Below are 27,687 nucleotides of genomic sequence, written 5' to 3'. Positions count from 1 at the left end.
AACAGGCTTATTATACAATAAGAGGTAAGGAGGTTGCAACCTTACCGATTCCTGGCAGTGTATTTTCCCTGATTTGAAAGCAAGACTTTATACTGCAAACCGCGGTTGCGCTAATAATACTCACCATGGTGGCACACCAGTGAAGCTCACCATCCCGGGACGCCGGCCAGCCCAGGGCATAGTGCTGGGTACCTCTTGCCTCCAAGGGGTGGATGCCGAGCCCCAGAAATGAGAGCTAGGCCAAGGCTGGTTCTGGCTGCCTGCACACATGGAAGCATCTGCCCAGCCAAGCCCTGCCAGGTTGTCTGGCTGCATGCCTGGAGGCCACTGTTCAGGCATCCGCCCAGTCGGTGCAGCCTGCTGGCTTGAGGGCGGGCCAGGAGCTGTAGGCAGCCTCATGTGGTAATTATGTGCTGAAATTCCTGGATTCTGGCTACCAGGACTTTCCATGCAATCGAGAGAGGAACTAAGTGGCTCTCAGACCGCTTGGATTGCTGGCTCTTCTCTTGCATGCCCAGGTTGTGGCTCAGCCTGCAAAATAAACAAAAGAACAATCTTAGCAGATGTTACACCACAGTGCATCACGAACAGCACACAGAGCAAAATACATTCGCTATACTGCTTGGCTCAAAGGAGAAGTAGAGGGAGGAAGAGCTGGACTCAGACAGACGAGTCTGTATCAAAGGGGTGGGGACTATTCGGAGGGACATCTGTACAGATGTTTCACATTTTCTTCCACGTGTTGCAGGCAATGCATTTCCCACTTTCTCCATATTGGATGGTCGCATACCATGGCCTAGAAGCATCAATTATTCTCCTTCAGGCAGCTTTTTGTTCCACTAATCAACCCACACCAGTAAGCTTATGACTCCTTGGCTTTCTTTTCTGCAAGACGTTTCAATTGAATTTTCATTGCTACAAAAAAAAAAAAAAAAATGCACCCACACCTCCATCCTCCCCTCTCCCAAACCATATATTAGAGTGACAGTGGACCATTGAAAGGACAACGTGGCAATAAGATACATCACAGACACTCAAATAAATTACATTGTCTTATGCTTCATCAATGAGACACACAACACAGTATCAATCCAAAGGGTTCAGCCTTAGATGCCCAAATTTAAGGACCTCAAAGATCTGGGGTAACCATAACTTGGACCATTATTCATTAAATAATCAATTAACGGATGCCATTGTGTTTCAAAGTAGGTTCTTTATCTACAAGGGGCATGTCAATGTTTTCATCGTTATTAGAGTCCACAATTTGCTGACCCAATCCTGTGTGGAGGGTATCATCTGGGTTTTCCATTGTAACGCTAGCAATGCTTCGCTGCTAGTAGCAGGTTGGTTAGGATCCTCTAATCTACTTTGGTCCATGGTGGCATGCTCATCAGCTTGAGGCCCAGGATTATAGTGGCTGGGTCAGGAAGCAATGAGTATCCCTAAACCCCCTTAATGTGACTCAGGATTTCTTTCCAGAATGTTATCAGACTAGGACAAAGTCCACCACATGAGCAAATAACCCACATGTGTTGGCCACACCCCCACCAATAGGATGTATGACGTTACTCCGCATACCGTTACAACTACCTACCATTACAACGCGACCATTACAACGCATACCATTACAATGCATAGCGCTTTGGGGTGCTGGATAGTGGTAAGTATAATTTACTATTCTAACTCCAGTCCCCGTGGACCCTAGGGAAGGTGTTGGATAGTAAATTATACTTATTCCCTATCCTAGAGCGCCCCCCAGCGCAATGCGTTGTAATGGTATGCGTTGTAAAAGTCGGGTTGTAATGGTAGTGCGGAGTAAAAAATGCGTTGTAACAGGTGCATACCCTTGCCCTCTATTTCCTGTAGGTGGAATTCCTGTTTGCACTTCAAAAGGTCTTTAACACTTTCTACTCTGAATAGGTCCAGAAGCATCCTGCATCCCCCCTTGTCCCAGTGTGCAAATTCCCCTTTACTTGTCCCTGGGGAAAACTCTGCATTACCGAACACAAGTGTAAATGGTGATTGAAAAGTCATTAGCCCATCACCCCTGGTACGTCTATTCTTTATGGCGAAGAGTCTTAAGAATTTCAGAGAATTAGCATACCTCCGGTGTGGCGGTCTTGGGGAGCCAGGGGACTGCCCAAGGAACCCTTCCAATGACAGATGCATCCATATGCACCCAGTTGAGCTCAGTCTCATATAGGGACCTTTCAAAGAAAAAATGTAGCTGGGCCACCTGATAGTATTTGCGAAGGTCTGGTAATCAAGGCCACCAGATCACCTAGGGGATCTCATAAGAGTCTTTGAGACCTGCGCCGCCTTCTTGGCCCAGATAAAGCTTTCTATGGCTTGTTGCAGAAGGTGTCCCTCTGCAGAAAGGTGATAGACAGTGCTTGAAATAGATAAAGTAGGCAAGGTAGCATGTTCTGCTTTATAACACTCTGTTGAGCCAGGAGACATAGAGCCTCTGCCATCAGTAAAGGTCAGTTTGGATGGAGTTAAGGTCGCAGGTATAGTTGGCTGTGCATAACAGGCAGTGCCGTGGTATAAGATACACTCCTGGTTATTCAACTTTTTCCACTGGTGCTCACTCAAACAGAGCCAAGATAGTCTGCTTACTCTTCGTATCAAGTAAGAGCCCCATTTCAACATCTCCGATTTGACCAAGTTCACCTAGAAGCCGGACACAGTACTGAATGTTCCCAGTAGCTCGGGCACTTTGGAAATTGATTGTAGAGTGTCCATCAGAGACAGGAGGATATGATCTGCAAACTGCATTCCTCAGCTAAGGTAATTTTCTGTATTCCAGGGTGTCCTCTTAAAGTAGCTACGAGAGACTTGACTGCTAGTATAAACAAAAACAGCAAGAGCGGGTAGCCCTGTCTGGTCCCTCGAAGGAGAGGGATCTCCTCCGATCTCTCCCCATTAACTTGGACCCGAGCTTTTGGTATCTGATAACTAGTGCTCAGCCAAGTCAACATGCGGTGAGTCAAAGCCCACCGCCTGTGGTATCTTAGTGAGAAAGAGCCAATCGACTCCATCAAACGTCTTTTCGGCATCAATTGACAGTATTAGCATTGAGATCCCCCGATAGTTAGCCTTTTCGTTTGAATGTAGTACCCTCTTAATGCCTGCTGCCTGCCCAAGTGTCACAAACCCAGAATGGTCTGGGTCGATTCAGTATGGTAAGTGCTGTAAGTTTCGTTTCACAAGGATCTTTGTGAAAATGTTAATATCGAAGTTTAACAGCGCGGTGGGTCTATAAGACCCACAATCCTCTGCTGCTTATCAGGGCTTCAGGATCAGCGTGATGTTCACTGCAGCCATTGAGGGCAAGAACATCCATGAGGAGAAGAAGGAATTGAACAAATGTGGGATCAATGTAAGTTTGCAAACGTTGTATACACGATTTAGGAGACCATCTGGTGCCAGTGATTTATTTGGATGCAAGTCTGACATAGCTTTTGCAGCCTACGCCATTAACTCTATGTGGTCGCTACTGGTCTTTGAGAGCCTAAGGACGATGGCTAGTGCTATAAAGTTCTCTAATTTCTCCAGGGACATTAAGTCTCACAGATAAAGCGAGGAGTAGCAGTCCTGCAATGCCCGCTATTCATCACAATTATCTTCCAGGATCTCATCTTCGCTTCCCCGCAAGGTAGGTATTTTCCAGGAGATTGCCTGTCTTATTGGCTTATTTATAAAACGTTTGGCGCATTCTTAGTTATGCTTTCTCTGATTTTTCCATCTCCCAGAGATTTAATTGGCCCTTAATGATGACCATGTCTCATAAATCTCTAAGGGAGTCCGATTTCCTATGGAAGAGCCTGAGCAATCTCAGCTTCCAGAGTGACTATGTCTTACCTTATTTGTCGCAAGCCCACTTTCTCTGCAATGCAACATCACCCAAGCACAGCCTTAAAAGGCTTCCCATAAAGTGTTGGAACCAACGCTCCTTGTACCATTTTCCTGAAAGTACTTCATCATCGCCCTACTGAGTTCTTGCCTGGAAACCCTGTCTTTCAGTAAGGATTTATCGAATCTCCAGACTGGAGGTTGAGGGGGACTAATCCAATGTGCACCCTCTCAGAAAACCATTGCATGGTCAGTTATTTCTATTCCACAGAGATAAATGGACTATGTGGATTCCCTTCTATCCTGTGTTCCCCACACTTGTTCTAAACTAGAGTAAGATCTGTGTGTATGGGAGAAAAATACATAGTCCTTTTCATCCGGGTATGCAGTGCATCAGAGGTCCACCAAGACATAGCCCTTCAGACCCTGAAGCAGCTCTACAGACATGGAGCCCTCCAGGAACTAATTCAGGGATGTCTATCTAATGTTCCATCAGGGACCAGGTTTACCCCCTTAACCCATAACAAGATCCCAGGGTCTCATTCACCAACTGCACTCAGATTAAAAAAAGAAAAAGGAGGTTGAAATTCTGCTTTGGGGCATACACATCGAGTAAGTTGTATAGCTTTCCCCTGTGGAGGCCTTCCAAATATATATACCTCCCCTCCTCTTTATTCTTAAGCACTCATGTTAAATCATAGCAGAACTCCTTAAGTAATGTGAACATCACCCATTTTTATATTATTCACACAAGCAAAGAATCACGAGGGGATAATTTATGTTTTATAAGATAGGTGTTCCGCAGCCTCAAATGCGTTTGTTAGAAACAGACAATGTCGAGTTGATTTTCTTGGATCGCTCTCCACCCCTTGTGGCGCTTGATTGGGGAATTAAGGCTGTTAACATTCCAAGATCAACCGTACCATTCTACTAAAGTATAGAATACGTTTCAAGTACTGGGTCTCCCATATAGTCTGTTCAAGGAGTAGTCTCCTCCACTTGCCCACCGATAACATGACACATAGTGGTCCTATGCAAAGTTTGAACAAAAAGTTCCTCCCCCCAACCCATCATGCAAATGCCTCTCCCCTCTAGAGCCTTCCCCACCTCCCAACCTGTTAATTCCTGTGAAAAATCCACCCTGCCAGGAACAGAATTGATACATCCCTTGTGCCGGGATGAGTTACGCTGTAACCCACAAACCCACTTCGGCTCCCACCAATCCCATCCCATTTTACAAAAAAATTGTCTTACCAGTTAAGGGGCTAACCAGCCCTCCATTGAATCTGAGTCCCCAGCTTACCCCGATTAGGAACTGTCATTACGCCCACTTCAATGAGAGCACAGGGCATGACAATTAAGCCCTTTGAAATGATGAGTATAAGACAAGGGATGTGGAGAATGCCCCCATTCGTTCACGGACCCTCGAATCAGTCAGAAAGGTCTATCCATCCGCAGATCTTCCATATAAGCTTCCTAGAAGGGTATTCCGTCAGACTTTTACCAAGTTACTTGCAATGTGATCGTCTAGGAGTGGTAACTTTCTCCCATCACTCCCCTGGTTGCTCCTTTTGTCCCTTTCCTTCCTTCACAGGAGTCTCTGGGCATTTTTGGGAGGGTCCCAGGATCTCCGGTGCTTCCTCTGGGGTTTGTATTGTATGAGATCTGTTGTTCAACTGGAACCACAGGTTGAAAGGGAAGGCCGATCGGCTGATCTGTCGCCTGTGCAACGTCACTGCTACTGGTGTCAAAGTGCACTGTTTATTCAACGTGGACTGGGAAAGGTAATTGTATATTTAAAAACTGTATTACCTGATAATATTGGTCACTTTTCCTTGCCACTCATGATTCTATCTTATAGTTGTGAGGAGACCACTTTGGCAATAATACCTTGTGGCCTGGTGCTGTGGGTCGTCTAGGGCGCTCCAACTCTATGCACTCGCATAATCGGGATCCCACCAGCATCTGAGTCCCGCCCGACTGAGGCGGATAGGTCCTTGCAAAACTGCACCACATGGTCACCTTACTCATGCTCCGCCACGTGGCGTATATGGATGTTATCACATTGTGACCTGTTTTCATGGCCCGTACATTTCTGCCACATGTATCTCTCTCTACTTTACTATTCGCACCCAGCAGCTTCTCTAATTCTTGGCTCCTTGCCATGTTATCGTCCACATTGGTCGCCACTCTTGCTCACAATGCATGGATTTACTTACTGACCTCCGAGAGGCCCAAGGCCAAGTCAGGTTTCAAAGCATGTGTTGGAATGGGTAAATACGATGTCAATGCACGTCATGAAAAGTGCAGGCCTGACAACGGGAATATCAGTACTTGGAATGTGAACGTATGCCACAGCTTGTGCCCTCACAATGCCAGACTATGTACACCATAACTTGTGCCCGCGCAGAAGCGCTGACAATGGCAATAGTGATAACAAGGTATGTAATAATCCATGCTCATATGATAATATTATTGTTGCCAATATTAATGTACAAGATGACCACCGTATGTGCAATGTTGATAATGTCGACAAATATGATATCAGTGACTGCCATATTATTTTTAGGAATTCCGATGAACTCACAGCATTGCTGTCTGATTCACCCAAGGTGACTTCTCCATCAACCCTGAGTCAGAGGTATGTGGTCAGGCAGGTCCTGCGACCCATGCCCACGCCTATTGAGTAACAGGTCACAGGTGGGGTCCCCAATAAACCAAAGATAAACACGCACCCAGGGAAAATCCTGATCGATTACACAGATCAAACACAAGGAGATGATGGATGGAGCGCGGACACTTTTCGGACACTCACCTCTAGTCACAGATCTGGGTTGAATCCATCATCATTCTTTAGCTCACTTCGCCATTTCAGTTCAGACCCAGCTATATGCAAATCCGTCTTGACCCTGTGCCTCATGGGAACAGTCCAGCCCGAACTGTCAAGCCAGGTCTTTCCTGAACCAGAAACAAGCATCCTGGGACAGGTTTCAGGATAACACCCCTCTTCAGCCAGGTTAGCTTGAATCCAGTGGCAAAGTGAGCAAGGGACCCACATCTGGGAATACCCCGCCAACTTAGGGCAAATAAAGCAAACACAAGGAGATGATGGACGGAGCGCTGAAACTTTTCAGACACTCCATCAGCTAACCTTACATTATCCATCATACCATACTTCACTCTAGGCTTAAATACCCAAATAAAACTTTAAATGAACCTAAGACCTCTACCTAACCATGCACTTGCTCAGGATTTTTTTCTCAACTTTTTTGAATATTCTACTTTTTTCAAAATGTAATTTTCTGCTTTTTTTTGCTCTACCCCTTTAATTGTATTGTTTTTACTGCAAACCAACAAGATAGGCAAGGAGTGAAGCACAATGTAAGTCTCTGTAAAAACATAGCACACAAAAAAAGGATACGCTACCCAGCTACCTGGCAGAATAATAAACCCACATTGAAAAACACTCAAAATTATGCACGTACTTCCAGAAAACGATGCACAGATTGGTATTAGGAATTCTAGAATACCAAATACTTATAGAATATGCAACAGTTGTTTTCACTGACCACCTCTACTACCTCATTATCCTTCTAATGCTCTTTCTCCCTCTGCACCTTGCACTCAGCTAACCTTATCCATGCTTCTCTATATTCCTCCTATTCATTGCTTTTATTGTTTCTCTATTATCTTTTCCCATTAACATCCTTTCACTCCTCACCCTGCCAGTTTTGACCTATTCGAACTCTGTTGCTGTGTCCCATTTTCTCCCCTTCAATCATTCTTCAATGTTTTCATCCTTTCCCTTTTACCTTCTTCAATACACTCCATCCTGTCTCCACTGAACTGGGCTCTTATCCCATTCTTTTTTCTCACTCATCGGTTTATCCACACTTTTGTCTGCTTTACAGATTCTTGCTTTCAGATTTGATGTTCCTCAAACCACCTGCACCCTCATGCATCAATTTCCCTCAATGCACTTTTATCTTTAGACTTTCAGTCTCCCCATTTTTCCACATGGTCCTCCCCATAACCTCTACTCAGCATTTTATCTATCTAGTTTACTGCTCCATTCTTTCCAATCCAATGTCCATGGAAGTTATGCAGCAAAGAATGTGAAAAGGCAAGATTATGTGGCAAAGAAAAGCAAATTATGTGATATAATCATTTCTGGACACTGGACTACAGCAATCAGAAACTAAAAAGTGACCAGTTAACCTCTGGAAAGTATCTGCTACTATGCTGCACCATGTGTGACTTCTTTTTAATTAACCTTTGATATGTTTGAGCTAGAATTTTTTTTAAACTGAAATCTGCCAAAAATGCATCATATGTTGTATTATGTGGTAATCAGGTAAATCCATCATTGACCAGGAAACACTGCAATATTTCATTGTCCTTACTTCATTACCCTCCTCTAGTTAATACTTTTATTTTGCTCAACCATCTTGTGACGCTGTGTACTATAACTCAGTTGGTTCCAAGCAACTGAACAACGACCTTACTAGCATAAACAGCTTTTGCTGACACCGCTGAAAACGTAGGAATGAGGAGTTGTACTGTTTGTTTACTGAAAAGGGAAGGAGGAGGAACCACCAGCCAATGGGAGCAAAACCTAGACATACTAAAATGCCTACTTTGTACTCTGCACATTAAATAGCCTAGTCGATTTACACTGAATTGGCAGGGGACAATATGTCAGACTCCGAAAGGTACAAATCGCAGCACAGCATCATCAGAACATATACAGGCCTTTATCATCCACCAACAGTCAAAATTAGGCAGAACAGAGCATGTAAGCAATAAATAAGAGCGTAATAATTTCCCATCAGCAACAAGCACTCACCACAACACATTGGACAGTGTACTTTAAACCCCCCCAACACAGTTTAGATACAGCATATAGCTGGGCAATATTAAGCGGACAACACAAACAGAAATAAACAAACCACACACTCTTACAGGAGACACACGTGGGTGTGCAAAACTGCCAGGATATGACTTGTAACTGGAACAGTGCACACAATTAAAATCCAAAAGAACACATTAGAAAAAGATAAGCATGCACATAAAGTGTAGTTCAGATATACCTTATAATTGGCTAACAATAGTATCAACCATAACAGTAAATACTCAAACCGGTCTTCTCATTCATCTCATACACACAACTCATGTGTAGGAGGCTAGCTTAGTATATGGTGCACACCTACTTAAGTGAAGCACCCTGTACTAATCCAGACAACCCTTGTGGTGATTTTAGAGGTCTTAGACAGCCATAGAAAGTGGTAGCTGTGGAGAGCAGCCTTCAGGCTTAGTCCAGAAAGAGTGTAAAAAAGCTTATTTTACCAGTACTAATCATATAGTGAAGGTTAAGTAAAAAAGAACCATACAGTGTAGTTATAAAAATATGTATTTATTATAAACACTAACACATTGCAGAATCTCCTACCCGGAGATATAATCACAATACACAAATACTTTAGTAATAGAACACTTAAGTAGCACAAATACACAGTGGTCGCCAGGGGGAGCCTACCCTCCAACAACACCTTAACAGATACTTTTCATGATGCCTCCTAGGCGGAAACCTGAACGCATCTTTATTTTCCGCGGTGCCCGAGCAACCCTGGCTGATGCCCGGTGGAGCGGTCCCTTGCAGCTAAAGAGGAGTTGGGCTCGGGTTCACCCCTTGGCCGGCACCTGCCCAGTCGGACATCGGACATTGTTCTCCTCACCTCCCCGTTGTGTTTACTATTTGAATTCCTTACACCTGTTCGCCTTCTCCTCTCTACCTTTCCACTCCCCATAAGACGTGTGTACTTGTTAATATGTAACTGATGTAACCATGTAACAATGTTCTGATGCAATGTCCTATCTCATGTAAAGCGCTCTGATACCTTCGGGTCGAGCCAGGGCTATATAAACTTTTCAAAAAAATAAATAAATCAAACAAGCGTAGCAGATGAAAAAGGTGCAATGTAAGAACCAGCAAGGGACTCATCACAAGCAGTAAAGTCAGAGTAGGCCCCGACCAAACAAGGGAGCCTACGGGAGTCAAAGAAGAATGTCAGGAGGACCGACATGCCGAAGGCACAGAATTCACAAGAGGACCTTGACCAGCTCACAAATGATGCAGGCCCACGGTGCAGAGGATGTGGGGAGGACAAATATCTTGGTTGCAAGAGATGCTGGAGTTTCTTGGAGTCAACAAGCCTTGACAACGGCAAGTCGGAACAGTGCACAGGGGTACTGCTCCAGCGGTTACGACAAGGGATACGGCCTTAAAACTTGCTGTAAAGACTGTGCAGGCCTTGAAAGAGTTGCAGAACCACAACCGGTGTTGAAGAACCTTTCAGAGTCCGTGGGAGCTCAGGAACAGCAGACCGGTCAGCTTAATTTCAGTGCCTGCAGATGCAAGGGAGCGACTTCACTCCAGGGGAAATTTCTCCGGGTGTCTTGGATGACAACAGGCCTTGTGAAAAACCGGTATGAAGCACAGGCATAGATAATGCAGAAGACTGGCAGGACGACAAGACCAGGAGGAGTCTTCCCAGTTGCAATCTCAGTTCACAAAGCGAAGTCCAGCGGAGTCCAAAGTGTCCAGACAGTTGAAGAAGTGGTTTCGGATCTGAATCTTGTCCCACGACAAATCTAAGGAACCACCCTCAGGTAAGCCCTGAAGTACCCTAAGGAAAGGGTTGGGGTGATTCAAGTGTCCCTCACACAGGAGGGTCCGGACAGTGGGGAAGATACTCCAATATCTTTTGTCCAGTTTTGCGCAGGAGCGAGAGCTAACAGCTCCCTGAACTAGTTCCAACTGGAGTATAAAAGGAGGGCATCAAATGTACCCTGCAAAGCAGTCTAGTGGCGCTGTCAAGAGCCCCACCCTGTCCCAATACACTAAGTCCTGTCTTGGAGGTGGTTACACCTCACTGTGACAGAAACCTATTGTCCTGCCTTCCCCTGCTCGAGCTTGGCGCAGCAGCAGGAGGGCAGAATCATGTCTCTGGTCAGCAACAGCCAGAGTTTGCTGTCAGGGTCTGGAAGACTGGTAACAGAAGCACTGAGGCCCCACTGGAGGGGTCCCACAGTGCATGGAATGAAACCTCCAACACCGTTTACAGTGTTGGGGTATGATTCCAACATGTTTGATACCAAACACGACAGAGTTTGTTACAGCCAGTTTAGAGTTAGCCATTGTGTAATGACTCATCGCCACTTTATATATTGTAATGGCTGATGGATGCTCTTACAACCCAGGAGAACGGACTCTGTGGGTTGTAGGGGTGTCCTGCTGATGCAGGGGTAACCTCACACTGATATGCGAGCAGCCTGCCTTCAGAATTGAAAGGCCTGCCTTAGGGGTGACTTATAGGTTGAAGTGTAATGACCTCAGATATTAGGAAACGTGTATCTGCCGTAAGAGAGGCTAGCACCAACTTACACCAGCTGAAATAGCAGACCAGTAGTCCCAATTTGAGTGGGTCTCCCAGGGGTGGCATAATACATAGTTCAGTCCATGGGGGAACCTGGGTACTCTAGTACCATATACTAGAGACGTATAGGGTACACTAGTAGCCAATCTGGGGTGTAAGTACTCACCATGTCCAATTCAGGGAAGAAGCACAGAGACTGGGGTCCTGATTAGCAGGATCCCAGTCAAACTAGTTAAAAACACACTGACACCAGGCAAAAAGTGGGGATAACCTTGCCAGAAGGATCCTACCTTCCTACATCATGCCAGGAAAGGCTCATACTAATCCTTCAGCTGACATGCACCCAAATTGGTAAAGACCGCCGGCATCACTAAATGTGTATAAGCACTTGAAGGCTAGAGTCAGATGTCTAGCTCTGGCTTACGTCAGGCTCCTTTCAGGCCCTAGAACTCAAATCGAGCAGAGCATGGGCCCTCCTGATAAAAAATACATTAAAAAGCAGCAGCCATTCATCCACTCCAATCTACAACCTCGTCTTTCTACTGCAGCCGGTTGTACCTTACAAGCTTTTTTTCCAAGTGAACGATACTGGTAATGCTAAGTAAAAGGAAAGAGGTGACTTCGGCAATGGGGAAAGATGTTTAAATCCTGGCCTCGGCTCAACACCTTCTGATTCTGGGAAAATCAAGCTTTCTCCCTGTGCCTTAAAAATAAAAGAACATTTATAGCGTCCTCCCCTCAGCACAGGCAAGAATAATTTGTGTCTGCATTGGGGACATCCCATTTTTATGTTACATAGTAAACTGTCTGTAGTAGAGGTTCAAACATGCAAAGGAGACGGCATCAAGAGTCTTAAAGTCTTTATTGAAGTAACTGTCAACGACCTCAGCCACAGCTGGAGTCACACTCGAACACCACCAGTCAGCAGTCTATCGCGGTGCTCACCTTGGAACCTTCGTAGTGGTGACATTCTAAGTGATGTCACCACGGAGCGTTCCACAGCGTGCTATGGGACAGGAGGGTGGTGGAGGAACGGAGTGGAAGATACCACACATCCCCCTTCCCTACATAACAAAATGCAAAAGGTCAACAAGAACATTATCAGAACCTACTCCGCATTATTTAGTCACATACTGCTCCAGATGTCAGGGCGTTCTAACCACTCTCTGGCTTGTCCTACTGGCAGGGTGAGCTATTACAAAACGCTTCCTAGGAGGAAGTTCTCCTTTCCCCTGGGGCTTGTCCACGCTCACTCCCCCCCTTCCATTATCTTCCTTGGGGGGAGGATACCTCACTACTCTTCCCAAGTTCCAAATCTTTCCCTCCTGAGTTTTCACTGTGTTTCTGAATAATTTAACAATCTTTGTGGGCCTGCTGAACTCCAACCAACTCGCTTTCCCTGTAGGTGCTCTGAATTTTAAGTCATCTCCCACCCTGAACCCCGCATCGTGGGTGGAGTGCAATCTATCATACCTTTCCTTCCTTTCTAACATGGTCTTGCCCTGTCTGTCTAGCCCTTTAGACTCTCTAGAGTGATCAGTCCATCCTTTGTGCCAACTCATCCATCCTGGTGATAGTTTAGTGTTGGGTCTTCTCGCTCTGAGCAATTCAAATGGGGTTGCCCCCGTCGTCTGGTGTGGAGTCAGGCGGTAGGCTTCCAGACGTTTCACGATTTCTTCTTTCCAGTTTAGTCCATTAGTCTTAGCTAACTGGATGATTTCTTTCAAGGTCTTATTGAACCGTTCTACCATTCTGTTGGGTTCAGGGTGGTAAAGCGCCCAGCACTTGTGTTCAATCCCATATTTCTCGAGGAAGTCCTTCATTTCCCTTGAGCACAACTGCACTCAGTTGTCTGTTAGCAAACTGCTAGGCAATCCTTCTCTAAGGAATAGCTCCTGTAAGAACTCGACGACAGTCTTTGTGGTGATTTCAGGTACTACCTTCACCTCTGGCCATCTTGAGTACAGATCCACCAAGACTAAGATGTACGGTGTGCGTAGTTCTCCCGTCAGTGGGCCTATTATGTCCAGTGCCACTTCATCCCACGGTCCCGAAGGGGGTGGCCTGCAAATCATGGGCGGTGTGTGTTGTTTCAAGACCTTGTCACTAACCGTACAAGGGATGCAACCTCTCACTTTCCTTTCGATGGTATGGTCCATGCACGGCCACCAGTAGTCCTCCTGCATTCTCTGTTTGGTCTTGGTGATGCCCAAATGTCCATCATGGGCTAAATCCACCAATTTTTCCCTCACCGCCTTGGGCGGGATCAGCCTTGTTCCTCTGAACAGACACCCATCAGCTACAGACAGTTCTTCCCTGACCATCCAGAATGGGCCTAGTGTTTTGCTTCGTTTATCTTCGTGTCTCCACGTCCCTTTTACTCTCTCACATACTCCCAAAAGTAGGTCGTCTGCCTCCAAGGCCTCTTTCCAAGATTCTTCGCTGATGGCCCCTCGAGTGATCACGCACACGTTTTTGGTTTGGAAGTCTTCCTTGTCTTCACTATTCCTGTCTTTGGACTGGTCTTCTTCTTTTTCTTCTACCCGCCGTGAGAGGCAGTCTGCCGCAAGATTCCTCGTTCCAGGTACATACTCGACACAAAATGTGTATTCCTGTAGAATTACCACCCATCGCCTGATTCTGCTCGAGATTGCGTCAAGTCCCTTCTTGTTAAACACTTCAACTAGGGGCTTGTGGTCTGTACGAAGGGTGAATTTTGTACCCCAGATGAAGTCTCTGAATGTGCTCATGGCCCAGTGTACCGCCAACGCCTCCTTCTCGATCACAGAGTAGTTCATCTCAGACTTTTGTAGCAATCTTAATGCGAAGGCTATTGTTTCTTCTCCACACGCCCCTACTTGAGCTAGAACTGCTCCTAGCCCTTTCGAGCTCGCGTCAGTCATTACCACCGTCTTCCTGTTTAGTACGAACGCTTTCAGGCTGGGTGCTTCTGCCAGTGCTCTCTTTACATCCTTGAATTCTTTCTGGCATTCATCGTCCCAATTGAACCCTACATCTTTGAGTAGGCGAATGGTGAATGTTCTGCCCGCGGAGTTCCTTACGAATTTACTGTAGAATTCTAGCATTCCAATGAAAGACTTTATTTCTTCTTTGTTCTTTGGAGGCATCAAGTTTATTACAGTGTTCTGTAGCTCAACTTTCGGACGAATCCCTCCTGGTATCACCTTGTGCCCCAGAAAGTCTAGCTCCTTGCTCCCAATTCTGCACTTCTCCCTCTTCACAGTGAGGCCTTGGTCCTTAAACCTCGCCAGCACTTGCCTCAACCTTCTGTCACGTTGTTCGTTGTCATTGCCAAACACGAGTACGTCGTCCTGGTAACACAAAACGCCAGGAATTCCTCTCAGTATGCTCCCCATGATTCTCTGGAATACCGCCGCTGCAGAGACCAAACCAAAGGGCATTCTCTTGAATTTAAATGCACCCATGGGTGTCACGAACGATGCAAGTTCCTGTGAATCTTCATGGAGCTTGATCTGGAAGTAGGCCAAGGTCAGATCCAGAGTGAGAATACCCTAGCTCCTTCCAACATACTCATCATTTGTGCGATGTTTGGCAGAGGGAATTTGTCCATGATCACCTCCTTGTTCAATGCCCTAAGGTCAATGCATAGACAGGTTAAGATAGGAGAGGTACCCCTTAACTAAAGTCAAGGGAAATGGGGTTCACCAACCATTATAAAAGAGCAAATCCCTTGAGCAAGGTCATGTACATAAACACCATGAATAAGAAAAAAGCAATAACTATAACAAGTAAATCTAGAGTAAAAAACTGGCAAAATTTATTGTATACAGTAAAGTTAAAAAAGCAGAAAACATAGTAAGCTGCTTAACACAGGTTAAAATAAAATAACAATAAAATAACAATACACATTCAATATTGACCAGCAATATTGCTAAGAACAGACAGAAAAACAGTAAGACATACAATTTGTGCAATACAAGGTTTGTGTTCTAATACTCTTTTAAGGCACCGATGTTATGTACATTGAGAAATTACTGTGTCAACAACGGTGTTTGAGCCACGAATCACTCTGTACTAGGGCGTCGACGCGTTTCGGTGGTTTGTTGAAATTCTATCCACCTTTATCAAGACCAAGAATCAATTTCTGTCGTAGTGTACATATGTTCCTCTTAGGTGTGAAGGACCGATCTATAATGTTCCAGCTATCCTAGTGGTAGCATGGACAAAGCAGTCTTAGGCTAAACTCAAGAGGGCATGTGAAGCCAGCTGTTTTACCATATGTAACCCCTTTAATACCAAATGAAAGGACACCACACAGGATATATATAAACTATATATGCATTTATTTCTAGACAATCCCTCTGAACTCTTTATGAGGTCAGAAGCACAAGCACATAAGATACTTAATTAAAATACATCGGCCCTAGGGGCACGCTAAACCACATACTAAAATAGTGGTATAAGTACCACTGCTCGGAAAATGTATAGGCATAGGGAATCGCTGGGGCTAAGCTGTACTACCAAGGGATAGGAAGCAGGAGGCCCACGGGAGGCATGTACAGAGTCTTTACTCACACGCAACTTACCATAGAGAATGAATGGGAACGAAAGAGTTAGAAACTAGTTCTTTTAGGGCACTTCTGACTGGACTCGATGAAAGTTACTTGAAACCTAGACAGTTGGATAGTCAATACCCACAGGAGCACCGGAGTACTCGCGTTACCTCACCCACAGGAAGCTGGTGCATAGGTGTCAGAGTGTGTCGGGTTTCGTTGCTGAATCCTATGGAGCCTTGAAGAAAGATGCTGCAGGAGACCATGAGAGAAGTGTCCGGGTGGATCCAAGGGCGGATCGAGGATGAAGAGTACCTGAAAGCAGAGGGGACAGAGTCTGGGTCACTAGCCAGTGACCAGGAAGGAACCAGGTGATGTTGTGAAGCTTTTCTCTGCAGCCACGTGGACCAGTAGGCGTCGACCAGGAGTCAGGCACAGACTGTCCCGCGAAGGCTCTCGCTGTCGGCGGTGTCAGCTTCTGGATTCGAGTCAACAAGCCTTGGCAGAGGCAACCCACGCAGGAAACAAAGTTGGCTTCTTAATTAAACCAGCAAGGTCTGATGGGCTGCTTCTTTTGAGGGAAGCAAGGGCTAGTCTGGAGCAACCAGACCAGCGGTGGAAATTCAAAGATTGGTCGTCAAGATGGCCACTAGCCAACGGGCAAGTGACCAGACAGACGCATCGAGCAGGAAAGTGCAGAAGGGCCCAAGCAGAACTCGTGGAGGGTGCAGGGCTGATCTTCAGTGCAAATGATGCTCGGGGCTGGGGCTTCTCAATCCCCAATGCACAGCTTCGAGGGTGTCTCGGGTGCTGCACAATTAGCAAGTCGCAGACTTTTCAAGATGGCCGGTCCCACGTCTCTCGTCGCCTCCACGGGTCTCAGCTCTGCTGGGACTGTGGATCGGGCTGTCTGGAAGTCCGGTTCTTGTCAGGCTCTGTGCTCGGGCTACGGCGGGAGAGTCGACAAAGCAAGCCGTTGATCGCTGGATGGTGCCTGCTTGTGCAGGGTGGTCACTCCTTGACCACAAGGGAGATTCTTCAGTCTTCTAAGTCGAGTAGAATGTCGAAGGTCCAGAGTTTTGTTTCAAGTTTCAGCCAGGATTTAATCTAAAGTCTTGGGACTCAGCTCCTACCTATATACCAAATCTAGGGGCTGGATTACCTGCTAGGTCCCTCCTATGAGTGGGACCAGGGAAGAGGGTGGTTACACCCCTTTCCCTTTGTCTAGTTTCGCGCCAGAGCTGGGGCTGGAGTGCCCCAGCACCGGTTTGAACTGGACTATGCATGGGACACCTTGTGTGCCCCAGGCAGGGTCTCATTTCTTTCAGCCCCCCCTACCCCAATACACAAGAGCCTATCTGGGGTGGTGCTAGCACCTCCCAAGACAGGAAACCTATTGTCCAAGCCTCCCTCGCTGGAAGGACTCCCGGCAGCAGGAGGTCAGACTTGTGTCTGTGGCAGCAGCATCTATTTTGTTATGCTGAGGCTATGGTTAACTTTAACCGGGATTAGTAGGAACAACATGTCTTCTCCCTCTAGAAGGGTGGAATGCTACCCCCGTCACCAAAACTGGCGAGGAGGTAGTATTCCAAAACGTTTGACACCTTACTCGACATGCTTTGATAAAGCCAAACCAGACTTAGCATTTAACCTCGAGGTTCATAATGCACTTAAGAGTATATGGTATGGCTATATCCTAGAAAAGCTATAAGGACATGGTTCCGAAAGCTGCAGACAGACTCAGCTCATGCTAGAGCACCATCTCACATAAAACCAAGCACCCTGCCTCCAGGATTGTTAAGGCCTGCCATAGGAGTGACTTATCTATACTAACTTATCTATATCTATACTAATATAATAAAGAGAGCCCAAACCTTTGAGGCGGGTAATCTCAGGAACCACAGCACCAATCACAACACCCAATACAGCGTTGGAAAGGGCAGTTGCAGCAGAAGGACATAGGCTATGCAGACACACGCCATATACATTTTAAAGGTAAAAGAAACGTGCCAGCAAAGTAGTCCCTTGTGGGCGTGTCTGGGTTGTGCTGTGGGCGTGTGCTGGGGCGTGACAAACGCTGGGGGGGTGTGGTACGTTCCGCCCTTCATGCCATGTCTCTCATCGTGTGCTGTGGGCGTGTGCGGGGTGCCGGATTACGGAAAAAAAAGCAAGCGTTGTGCCCAATATTCCATTGTTTTTTCTTCCCAGGTTCTGTACATTCCAGCTCCGGGTGTCCACCCTGCTCCTTTTAAATACCCCTGCACCCCATAATCATAACCCAACCTTACTCCTTAAAATACCCCAGCACCCTTAAACACTAACCCATCTTAACCCTATAAATATACCCTGTACCCCAAAACCCAAACCTATCCCTAAAAATACCCCTGTACCCCAAAACCCAAACCTAGCCCTGAACCCTATAAATACCCCTGTACCTCAAAATCCAAACCTACCCCTGAACCCTAAGAATACCCCTGTACCCCAAAACCCAAACCTAGCCTTGAACCATAAAAATAACCCTGTAACCCAAAACCCATACTTATCCCAAAACCCTAAAACTACCCCTGTGCCCCATAACCCAAAACTATATCTGAACCCTTAAAATACCCAAACACCCCAAAACATATACCTCAGTACCCCAAAACATATACACCTATACCCATACTTACCTTATCCAAACATTTAAATAAAAACATGCTTTTACCATTAATGTATTTACAACGAATTTAGTTGTCAATATATGCGTGATAAAAGCATATCAAATGTAATGCCATGCGTTATAATGGCATTGCCGAGTCATGGTACTTTCGTAATGAAAGTATGCGGAATGATTGTATGCGGAAAGAAAGTTGCGGAATAATGGGTGTTTACCCTCCCCGGTAAGTACACTGGTGGCACGGCGGCCCACATCTCCAGCAACATACTCATATTTTTTCACCACCGATTTGAAAAATACACAGGTCTCTCTCATTGATGGCCAGCACCGACATACACTTTTAGACACACCTCCCTCCACAAGTTCTAGAATTGCGAACTTTAGAGCTGTAGAGCTACGTTTGAATCTCGGCATCAGCTCATATACTGTGATTCCAGGCAAATAGCTTGGTCTTCCCGTGCCTACCACATATGAATGTGTTCTTCTGTAATGTAAATTGTGCTCATGCCATGTTGTCGAGTTTGCGCTATATAATATTGCAAAGAAAAATAAAGTAGGGAAATTCGAGTTCACACACTACTGAACGCACACTCTTAAGTGCATCAACAGTGCACTGTGAATCTGAGCGTTTCACAGGCCTGTCATAGATAAGAAATGCTATCAAAACAAAATCCTACAAAACAATATACTACTGGCCGGCAGCAATTCATACCCGGACAACGTCGGGGCAGGCTGCTAGTAGGTATATATGTGTCTAGATATAAGGTTAGTTATAGGAATACTATATCTAAGCAAGAGGTGATTACACGATCTTGCCCCAGCTGAGTGATCTGCCAGTTGTGTCAATTTGGATGGCCAGCCAGGGGTGACATAATGCATGCTGCTGCCCCTGGTAGGCCTTGGATGCACCTATGCCCTGGGTACCTATAGTACACTGTACAGGGGCTCATAAGGTGACCCCATATCCAATTGGAGATGTACCTAAAGTACATGGAGTCCATTTTACAGAGAGAGCAGATAGTTGGCCTGGGATCCTGCTAATCAGGGCCTCAGGCTAAGTCGAAAACCAGCTAAACACTAGGAAAAAAATCTGGGGTAACCATAGTCAGGTATCCATCTTCCTACAGAGACTTTGGCAGATTAGAGGATGATGAATAGGGGCAGCTTGTGGATATCCCGGAGAGGTCACCGTTCGGGGGTGTATGGTGGATACATCTGACACTCCTGCAACGGGCATACTTCATACGCATGAGGCTCCACAACATGGGTGTGATTGACTTGGATCATTGCCTGAGGGAATGCGGACAACGCGGCGCACTGCTACACGTGCTCTGGATATGCCGTTGAGTGTAGGCCTTTGGACGGGTGTATAACAAAGACTCTCAGAGGCAGTGAGACACCATGGAGCTTATGAAACATATGTCAGAGGATAATCCACAACCTTCAAACCAACAATCCGCATCAATGTGGTTTGTAAACAACACCCCTTCCCCTAGACACCCACACAAACACACACACACACACACACACGGAAGGACAAAATTATACTAGATGAAGCACAACCTTAAACTGATATGTGCACTAAGTGTTAAGGTCAAATAAGCAGCAAATGATACGCTACACAAATACATGTTAAGTCTGCCCATCATCCTCACACTGCCCCTTCCATCAATATCGAGCTTTTAAGTGTCACTGAACTACAGTCCCGCTAATCCAGTTGTAAATTCAGAAGTACAAGTGACGCACCGCAAAGAAACCTCATCTAAATGACCTGGAAATCATAATAGCTCTGCCACTCTAATTCCTTTACTATTTCCTTCTCACCTTAACTTCTCCAAGCCAATGTCCCTCCTTTTAGATTGCATCTGGTCTCCTCTACTGAGCTGCAAAATCACCCGAGTGAAGTTTAGAGCCCACTATGCTTATTAGCTTACAACTAATTGTGTTCTGGAACAAACAGTTTCGAGTTTAACATTATTAACATATTGTTCAAAGCCTAGCGTACAACATACCGACCACCATTAAAGTGAAAGCACGGTATGGGGTTACTTCACCCCACTCCCCACAAAAAAAAAAAAACACAAACGTTCCCGATCGCGTCTGCTATTGTTAAATCGGACCGTACTGGCAAATAATATAAAGAAGCACAGCCAGTATGATTAAAGCGGACTGGCCACAATTACTAAAAAGAATATATATATAAATGAGGGGGAAATGCTGCGTTGTAGGAAAGCACGCCAGGGTGGAATAGAGGGAAATCATTTAAGAAAAATTGCTCAGATAGTGTAGATAAAACAGGCTGTTTAACAACATTAGTAAAAAGTCCAGTCCTCATAGGAGGTTACAAATGCAGGCAAGGCGGTACTAAGGAGGGACCACTAAGCCTATTCATGAATCAAAAGCAAAGATTTTGAAAGGACAGTAACAGGAGGAAATTGAAAAGATGGGTGGAGGTTCAAGTCCATACCTGAATACAGCATGCTTCACGGATCAGGGCATTAGCTGCCCAAGCTTGACTTAAAAAGGAACTGTGCTGATGTTTCAGAATATATTTCAGTATTAGTACAAATGAAGCCATTTATTTCGCAATACTGAAGTGTGGTGGAAACAAATATTTGAATATGATCAATACACACCAATACATTACGTGATGACATTTGCACACATTATCGTTTGTGTGCAGTAAAACTGTATTTCGGTGCAAATGTAATGGTCATTTCAATTGAAAATGTGTTGTCTGTAAAGGCAGTTCTCTACCACACCATGCGTACTGCACACAACGCCACTCCACTCCATGCCCTTCCATTCCATGCCATGCAAATCCATTCTACAATACTGCATGCCACTCCAATCCATGCCACTCCAATCTACGCCACTCTCTCCATGCCCCTCCACTCCACTTTACCCCACCCCAATCTACTGCACTCTACCCCATTCCAATCTATCCCATCCAACGCACTTAACCCATTCCAAACTACGCCATTCCACTCTCCCCTGGAATCTATCCAATTCCTCTCCACTCTAATCTACCCCACTCCACCACAATCTACCACACTCCAATCCAATCCACCCAATTTACCCTACTCCAAATCGACCACACAACCCTATTCTATTCCCCTCCAATCTAACCCACACATCCCTCGAATCTAACCCACACAACGCTCCAATTTAACCCACACGACGCTCCAATCTAACCCACACGACGCTCCAATCTAACCCACACGACGCTCCAATCTAACCCACACGACGCTCCAATCTAACCCACACGACGCTCCAATCTAACCCACACGACGCTCCAATCTAACCCACACGACGCTCCAATCTAACCCCGCTCCAATCTAACCCACACGACGCTCCAATCTAACCCACACGACACTCCAATCTAACCCACACGACGCTCCAATCTAACCCACACGACGCTCCAATCTCACCCACACGACGCTCCAATCTCACCCACACGACGCTCCAATCTCACCCACACGACGCTCCAATCTCACCCACACGACGCTCCAATCTAACCCACACGACGCTCCAATCTAACCCACACGACGCTCCAATCTAACCCACACGACGCTCCAATCTAACCCACACGACGCTCCAATCTAACCCACACGACGCTCCAATCTAACCCCGCTCCAATCTAACCCACACGACGCTCCAATCTAACCCACACGACACTCCAATCTAACCCACACGACGCTCCAATCTAACCCACACGACGCTCCAATCTCACCCACACGACGCTCCAATCTCACCCACACGACGCTCCAATCTCACCCACACGACGCTCCAATCTCACCCACACGACGCTCCAATCTATCCAACTCCTCTCCACCCCAGTCAATCCAACTCCAATCCACCTAATCTACCCCACTCCACTCTACCTTAATCTATCACACTCTATTCCACTCTACACCATTTAACCTACTTCACTCTAATCTTCTACAAGCCACCCAAATCTACTGCACTCCACTCGTCTACCACACCCCACACTACCCTACTTCAATGCATCCCACCCAAACTACCCTAACCTACCCCCACTCCATTCCACCCTATAATAATCCACCCAATGTACCCCACTCCAATGTGCCACAATGCACCCCAATATACTTCCCTCCCCTCTATAACAATATATCCCACTCTACCCTACCCTTATGCACCCTACTCCAATCTACCCCACTCTAATCTACACCAATCTACTCCACTCTACCCCACTCCATCCCAATCTGTCACACTCAACCCCAATCTACTCCAATTCAATCTACCCCACTGCAATATACCATGCTAATCTACCCAATTACGCCACTCCAATCTACCACAATCTAACCCACTCTAGTCTACCCCAATCTACCCCACTCCATTCCACCCCCACTCAATACCAGTAACTTTTAGCCATGCTGAACATCAACCACAATGGTGTTCAATGATACGATACTGGTGGTGGATAAGAGGAAACCCAGCGTTCAAGGGGTTATCACAAATATATTGAGTTATGGTAAGAGAATCTGGTACATTGCAAAGAGGTAGGGAAAACCACCAAATCCCCAAGTTTGTGATCAAAGGCCACTCAACAATAGATGCAAATTCTCGTTTACATTGCTGCTGGCAATCCTGCACTGAAGTGACCATGGCTGGTAACAGAGGATGGCCACTAATGCAATCTTGTCTGATAAATAATAATGCTGTCCTGCTGTTTAATTAACATATTTAGCTCTTATTAATGAAAAGGTTGGAGATCCCTGCTCTATAACCAGCCATTCTCCACACTTCTCCCTATCCTTCCATATTCCTCTCTTGGTCCTGAGCTCCCACTCATCGCCGGCAGACTAGCAATATCTACAGCTTCATATCCTACTAACAAAACACCCATGCCCCCGTACCTCGCTCCTGCCTGAATCTCTCCTCGATGTTTTGATATCTCAGTTATCTCACCGGTTATTCTTTCTCATTCACTCTCCTTTTCTTGCCCCCACACTCCTCTCCATCCTCAACAGTCCGCGCTCTCACCTGGCATAACACGATATCCCGCCAGGCAGGTAGCCCTGAAGTTCTTCGCTTTCTGACACGGAGAGCAACACAAATCCGGTCCGAAGCCCCGATGGAGCACAGGCCAATAACAAGGGCGCATGCGCCAGTGGGTTCCGAACTACACATATCTGCTGTACTCGCGCAGGCAGCGTACCGTTGTGTCACTCACTGCGCATGCGCGATACGTTAACCCCCCTAGACTGCGCGTGCATTCGTCATTGGGCTCTTTAAATGCCAAAACTACACTTCCCGACATGCAAGTTCTGATACAAACGCGCAAAAAAAACGGTAAATAAAAACGAATAGGCATAAAAGAAAGACTACAGAAGCAAAATTGAATGCAATTTCCAGAACTTGACTATTTTGCATATTGGTAGAGTAAGCATGGCTTCCCTTTGCTACGATAGCACCCTGGGCGAAACCAAACCTGGAGCCTGATTCTATGGCAGGACGGAGGCGAGGATTATGCATATCCTTCTTCACTTTATTATGCATAACAGGTTAAAAGACCATGAAACAAAGATATCAAAAAACATAACAGACTACACACCCCCTGTGGAGTGTGGCACGTCTAGGTTTCTAATGGAGGCAACAGGAAGGGGTAACTGTTGCACGCAAATGTGCCTATACTATGGGAGGTCTAATTACACTGAGGCATTAATAATACAGGCAGGCAGGCAGGTTCTCCGTTTGCGCAGTCAGCCATGTGCGCTGACGTAGCCCTTTATTTATACACCCTGGTCCGAGCCCGGCCCAGGGAGTTGCTGGTGCAACAGAGTGAGGGTGACCAAATTCTCAAAACAAACAAGCATTGGCATAGCCAATAGGTCTCACTTTCAGGACATTATAAGTATTTAGTTATGCAGCACAATATCCTTGGTGCAACAACATTAACTGTTGCATGGTTAAACACTTATAAGGTCCCAAAGGCAAGACCTATTGGCTATGCCAATGCTTGTTTAGGACTTGTGCCCTGGTTGAAGGGGAAGGGAATCCTTTAAAGAGAGTCATTTTCTCTTTTTGAAACTCGGGAGCAGCAACATTGTGGTGGTGTCATCAGGGCTTTAAATAAAAGTTTTTCCAATATCATATACAAGCCATAGTTGCTGCTTTTTTATCTTATGCAACTAATAACCGTTGACAAAGTCAATAGTCGTGACTTGTGGTAAGTATGATGTTACTTGTTGTAGTATCATACATCTGGATGCATTGAGAAAAACATAAAAATACCAGTCAGGCGGCACGCTATGCTAAGTTTTTTTATCCCATCTAAAGCCCTGGGTTTAAGATATGACGATTCCCGGGGGTGAGCGCCTAGAAGCCCTAGTAGTGAGGGAAAGCGGGTAGGAGCGAGGCTGCCCAGGGTGCTGGCCTGGAGGGGGAGGAAGGCGGCTCCAGGGCTGTAAAAGACAGGCACAGCCTCTCCAGAGCCAAATGGGGCCGGTTCAGTGACGTATGGGACAGACCTAGGGCGGGTCACTACGGCTCTTGACACTTGGGGGGTGAGCTCGGTCGTTGAGAGGGGCCAGTAGGCAGTAGGCACAGAGGCACGTGACGCTAGTCAGTGGGCGAGTAAGCTTGGTTGGGATAGAGGCAGCTGGGGGAGATAAACAACTCTGGGGTGGCGACTGGGAATTGGACCGGGAGAGACAGGAACTATGCGGGCTGCTGTAAGCTCCCAGGCTGGGGCCGAGGTGGGGCTGAGAGGGGTTGCCGTAGCACCCAGGGTTTGGGTAGGCTTATGGATGGACCGAGGTAGCACAGAGAGAGAGTGGGGCAACCCCCTAGGGTTTGGGCAGGGGTGTGGGCGGGGTGAGGTAGCACCTGAGACAGGGTTGAAGTACCCCTTGTGGCAGTGGGCGTGGTGTGGCAGGACAGTGCTTAGAGTCTTAAGAAAGTGCTACACCAAATAAAACAACAGGAAACTTTGAAGGCGTGCTTTTGTTAGGAGTATGTTCAGCAAGAAGAGGTTTCAGGCTTGTGAGCTGAGCACTGGGATAGAAACACGAATTGCGGATTTACCGGGTGGGGAAACAAAAACGAGACCCTGGCAGGAAGAAACAAAATGAGACCCTAGCAGGGAGTTCTTTTCCTTTTTTCAGTTCTACTGAATCTACAGTGGGTCTCAAGTCGCGAAGGTTTTAGAAGTCACAGAATTAGTTTCTCTACCAGCCTCAGATGCAGCCGTTTAGCTGGCAGAGATGCGGTCCTTGTCGCTAACTGAGGCACGTCACCCAGAGCAGAGTCTGTGATTCACATTGACTTGTTTAAAGAAATAAGATCACAATGGAATGACTGCTCGGTAAACCTCTTTTGTCAACATAACTGCAGGAACATTTCCATCTTCGAGTGACTGCCCTGTGATTAATCACCATCTCTTCTCGGAGGGGGTGACGGGTAAAGGTTGGTGATAAGCCAAACTTCTGTCAGGGGTGATTACTCATGTCTTGGAGGCAAACCATATGCTTTTAATTAACAATAGGGCACTTTGCATTTGAAAACCAGCCCTGTTACTCTGAGGATCGCCCAAAGGTGTCGCACTTCAGCCTGCCACCTCCTACCCTGACCTCAAACACCACATCCGGCCTCGTCACGGCCATTGGTGTCATCCAAGCATGAAGTTGTGCCCACACCTAATAACAAGCGCGCGCGGCAGCAGGGGAGGGGGTGTTAAAAGTTCGCCAGTTTCCACGGGAACGAAGAAGAATCCCACTACCTCCAGGACACAGAAACAAGAATGTGATAGGGAACACACTCCTGTCCACTGTCCCGTAAAAGTATGAGGGAAAACCCCAAGGAGTGTCCACCACTCTCCTTGTAGTAAAGGAGGTAGCAGAGTCCACTGTACAGATAGGTTCCTTTATTGTAAGTTCCTTCCAAGATTACAGGTACAGAAGTAAGACAGATAAAACCCCACCAGGAGCCAGCTCTCATCAGCTCAGCCTGAGTAGATCAACTGACGTTAAGAGCCAGAGAGTCACCCCAGGCATTCTATGATGTCATCAACATTCTAATCAGTAGAGCACCACAGAGAAGTAGTTTACTACACATCCTCTCTCCTTAGAGAATGAGAAAAGAAAGAAGAAAACATAGACAAAGATACCTCAAGTGTGACATTTGCATAAAAGTACAAAAATGAAGTACACAAATAAATAATGTACAACAAGTACTGCATGAGGTATGATTAGCATGAACAGAAATACTATAATCATAAGTGTGAGCAGAAATAGAATAACATGCTAAATTTTGGATGGAAAGAAACCACTAAATGCTACTATATGCCACATCCCCTTCCCTTAGAGTAAAAGCATGGCATAAATGAATAAAGAGCAGAGTAGCAAAGAAAGATGGTCACGCTCACAACTGGGAACACCAGAGAGAAAACCCCCTGAAAAAAAACAAAGGCGAGCGTAGACACAGACCCTTTACAAGCTCCCCTAACAAAACAATCTGACAGAGAAAAATAAAAACTCCTCACCCAAAGTCCCACCGACATGAAACCCATGGCCACGAATCTCAGGCAGGTAGACTTTGACGGAAGCAGAGTGTCAAAAAGCAACGATGTTAAACAATCTCCACCAAAAATAGGGAACACAGGGTACTAATACTTAAAAATCACAACCTCCCCAAAGTAGGGTACACCACAGGAAAGACAACCTGGGAACTGAAATAGGGCATTGACTACCCACAAATCAACAACCTCCCCTCAAAAGGGTACACCGCAGGGTAGTGAACCTGGGACATGGGGCATGGGCTACACGCACACACCACTACCACAAAAAGCTAAAAGAAATGGGCTTTGACTACCCACAGACACAACCTCCCCTAAGTAGGGTACACCACAGGAAAATACCTGGGAATCAAAATGGGACATGGACTACCCACACAGACAACTTCCCCTAAGTAGGATACACCACAGCATAATACCTGGGAACCAAAATGGGGCATGGACTACCCACACAGACAACCTCCCATATGTAGGGTACACCACAGGACAATACCTGGGAACCAAAATGGGGCATGGACTACCCACACACACAACCTCCCCTATGTAGGGTACACCACAGGACAATACCTAGGAACCAAAATGGGGCATGGACTACCCACAGACTCACAACCTCCCCTGTGTAGGGTACACCACAGGATAGAAAACCTGGGACCAAAATTGGGCATGGAC

The 27,687-nt window shown here is 46.2% G+C and overlaps 1 protein-coding gene across 1 annotated transcript in view; it reads right to left on the bottom strand.

Moving 5' to 3' along the window:
* HCFC1R1 (host cell factor C1 regulator 1) overlaps positions 1 to 23,714 on the bottom strand; it is a 64,165-nt gene extending 40,451 nt beyond the window's left edge. Inside the window, exons 1-2 of the mRNA XM_086931727.1 lie at positions 23,490 to 23,714; positions 125 to 531 (exon numbers count right to left, since the gene is read on the bottom strand). Of these exons, the coding sequence (XP_086787853.1) occupies positions 125 to 450 (326 nt within the window). The 5' untranslated portion in view covers positions 451 to 531; positions 23,490 to 23,714. The remainder of the gene's footprint in view (positions 1 to 124; positions 532 to 23,489) is intronic.
* Positions 23,715 to 27,687: the final 3,973 nt, after the last annotated feature.

This window comes from Lissotriton vulgaris, chromosome 7, assembly GCF_964263255.1.
Source record: "Lissotriton vulgaris chromosome 7, aLisVul1.2, whole genome shotgun sequence".
Classification (NCBI taxonomy): Eukaryota; Metazoa; Chordata; class Amphibia; order Caudata; family Salamandridae; genus Lissotriton; species Lissotriton vulgaris.
Note: the sequence above shows the minus strand (reverse complement) of the source record. Positions and strands in the feature narration are given on the sequence as shown.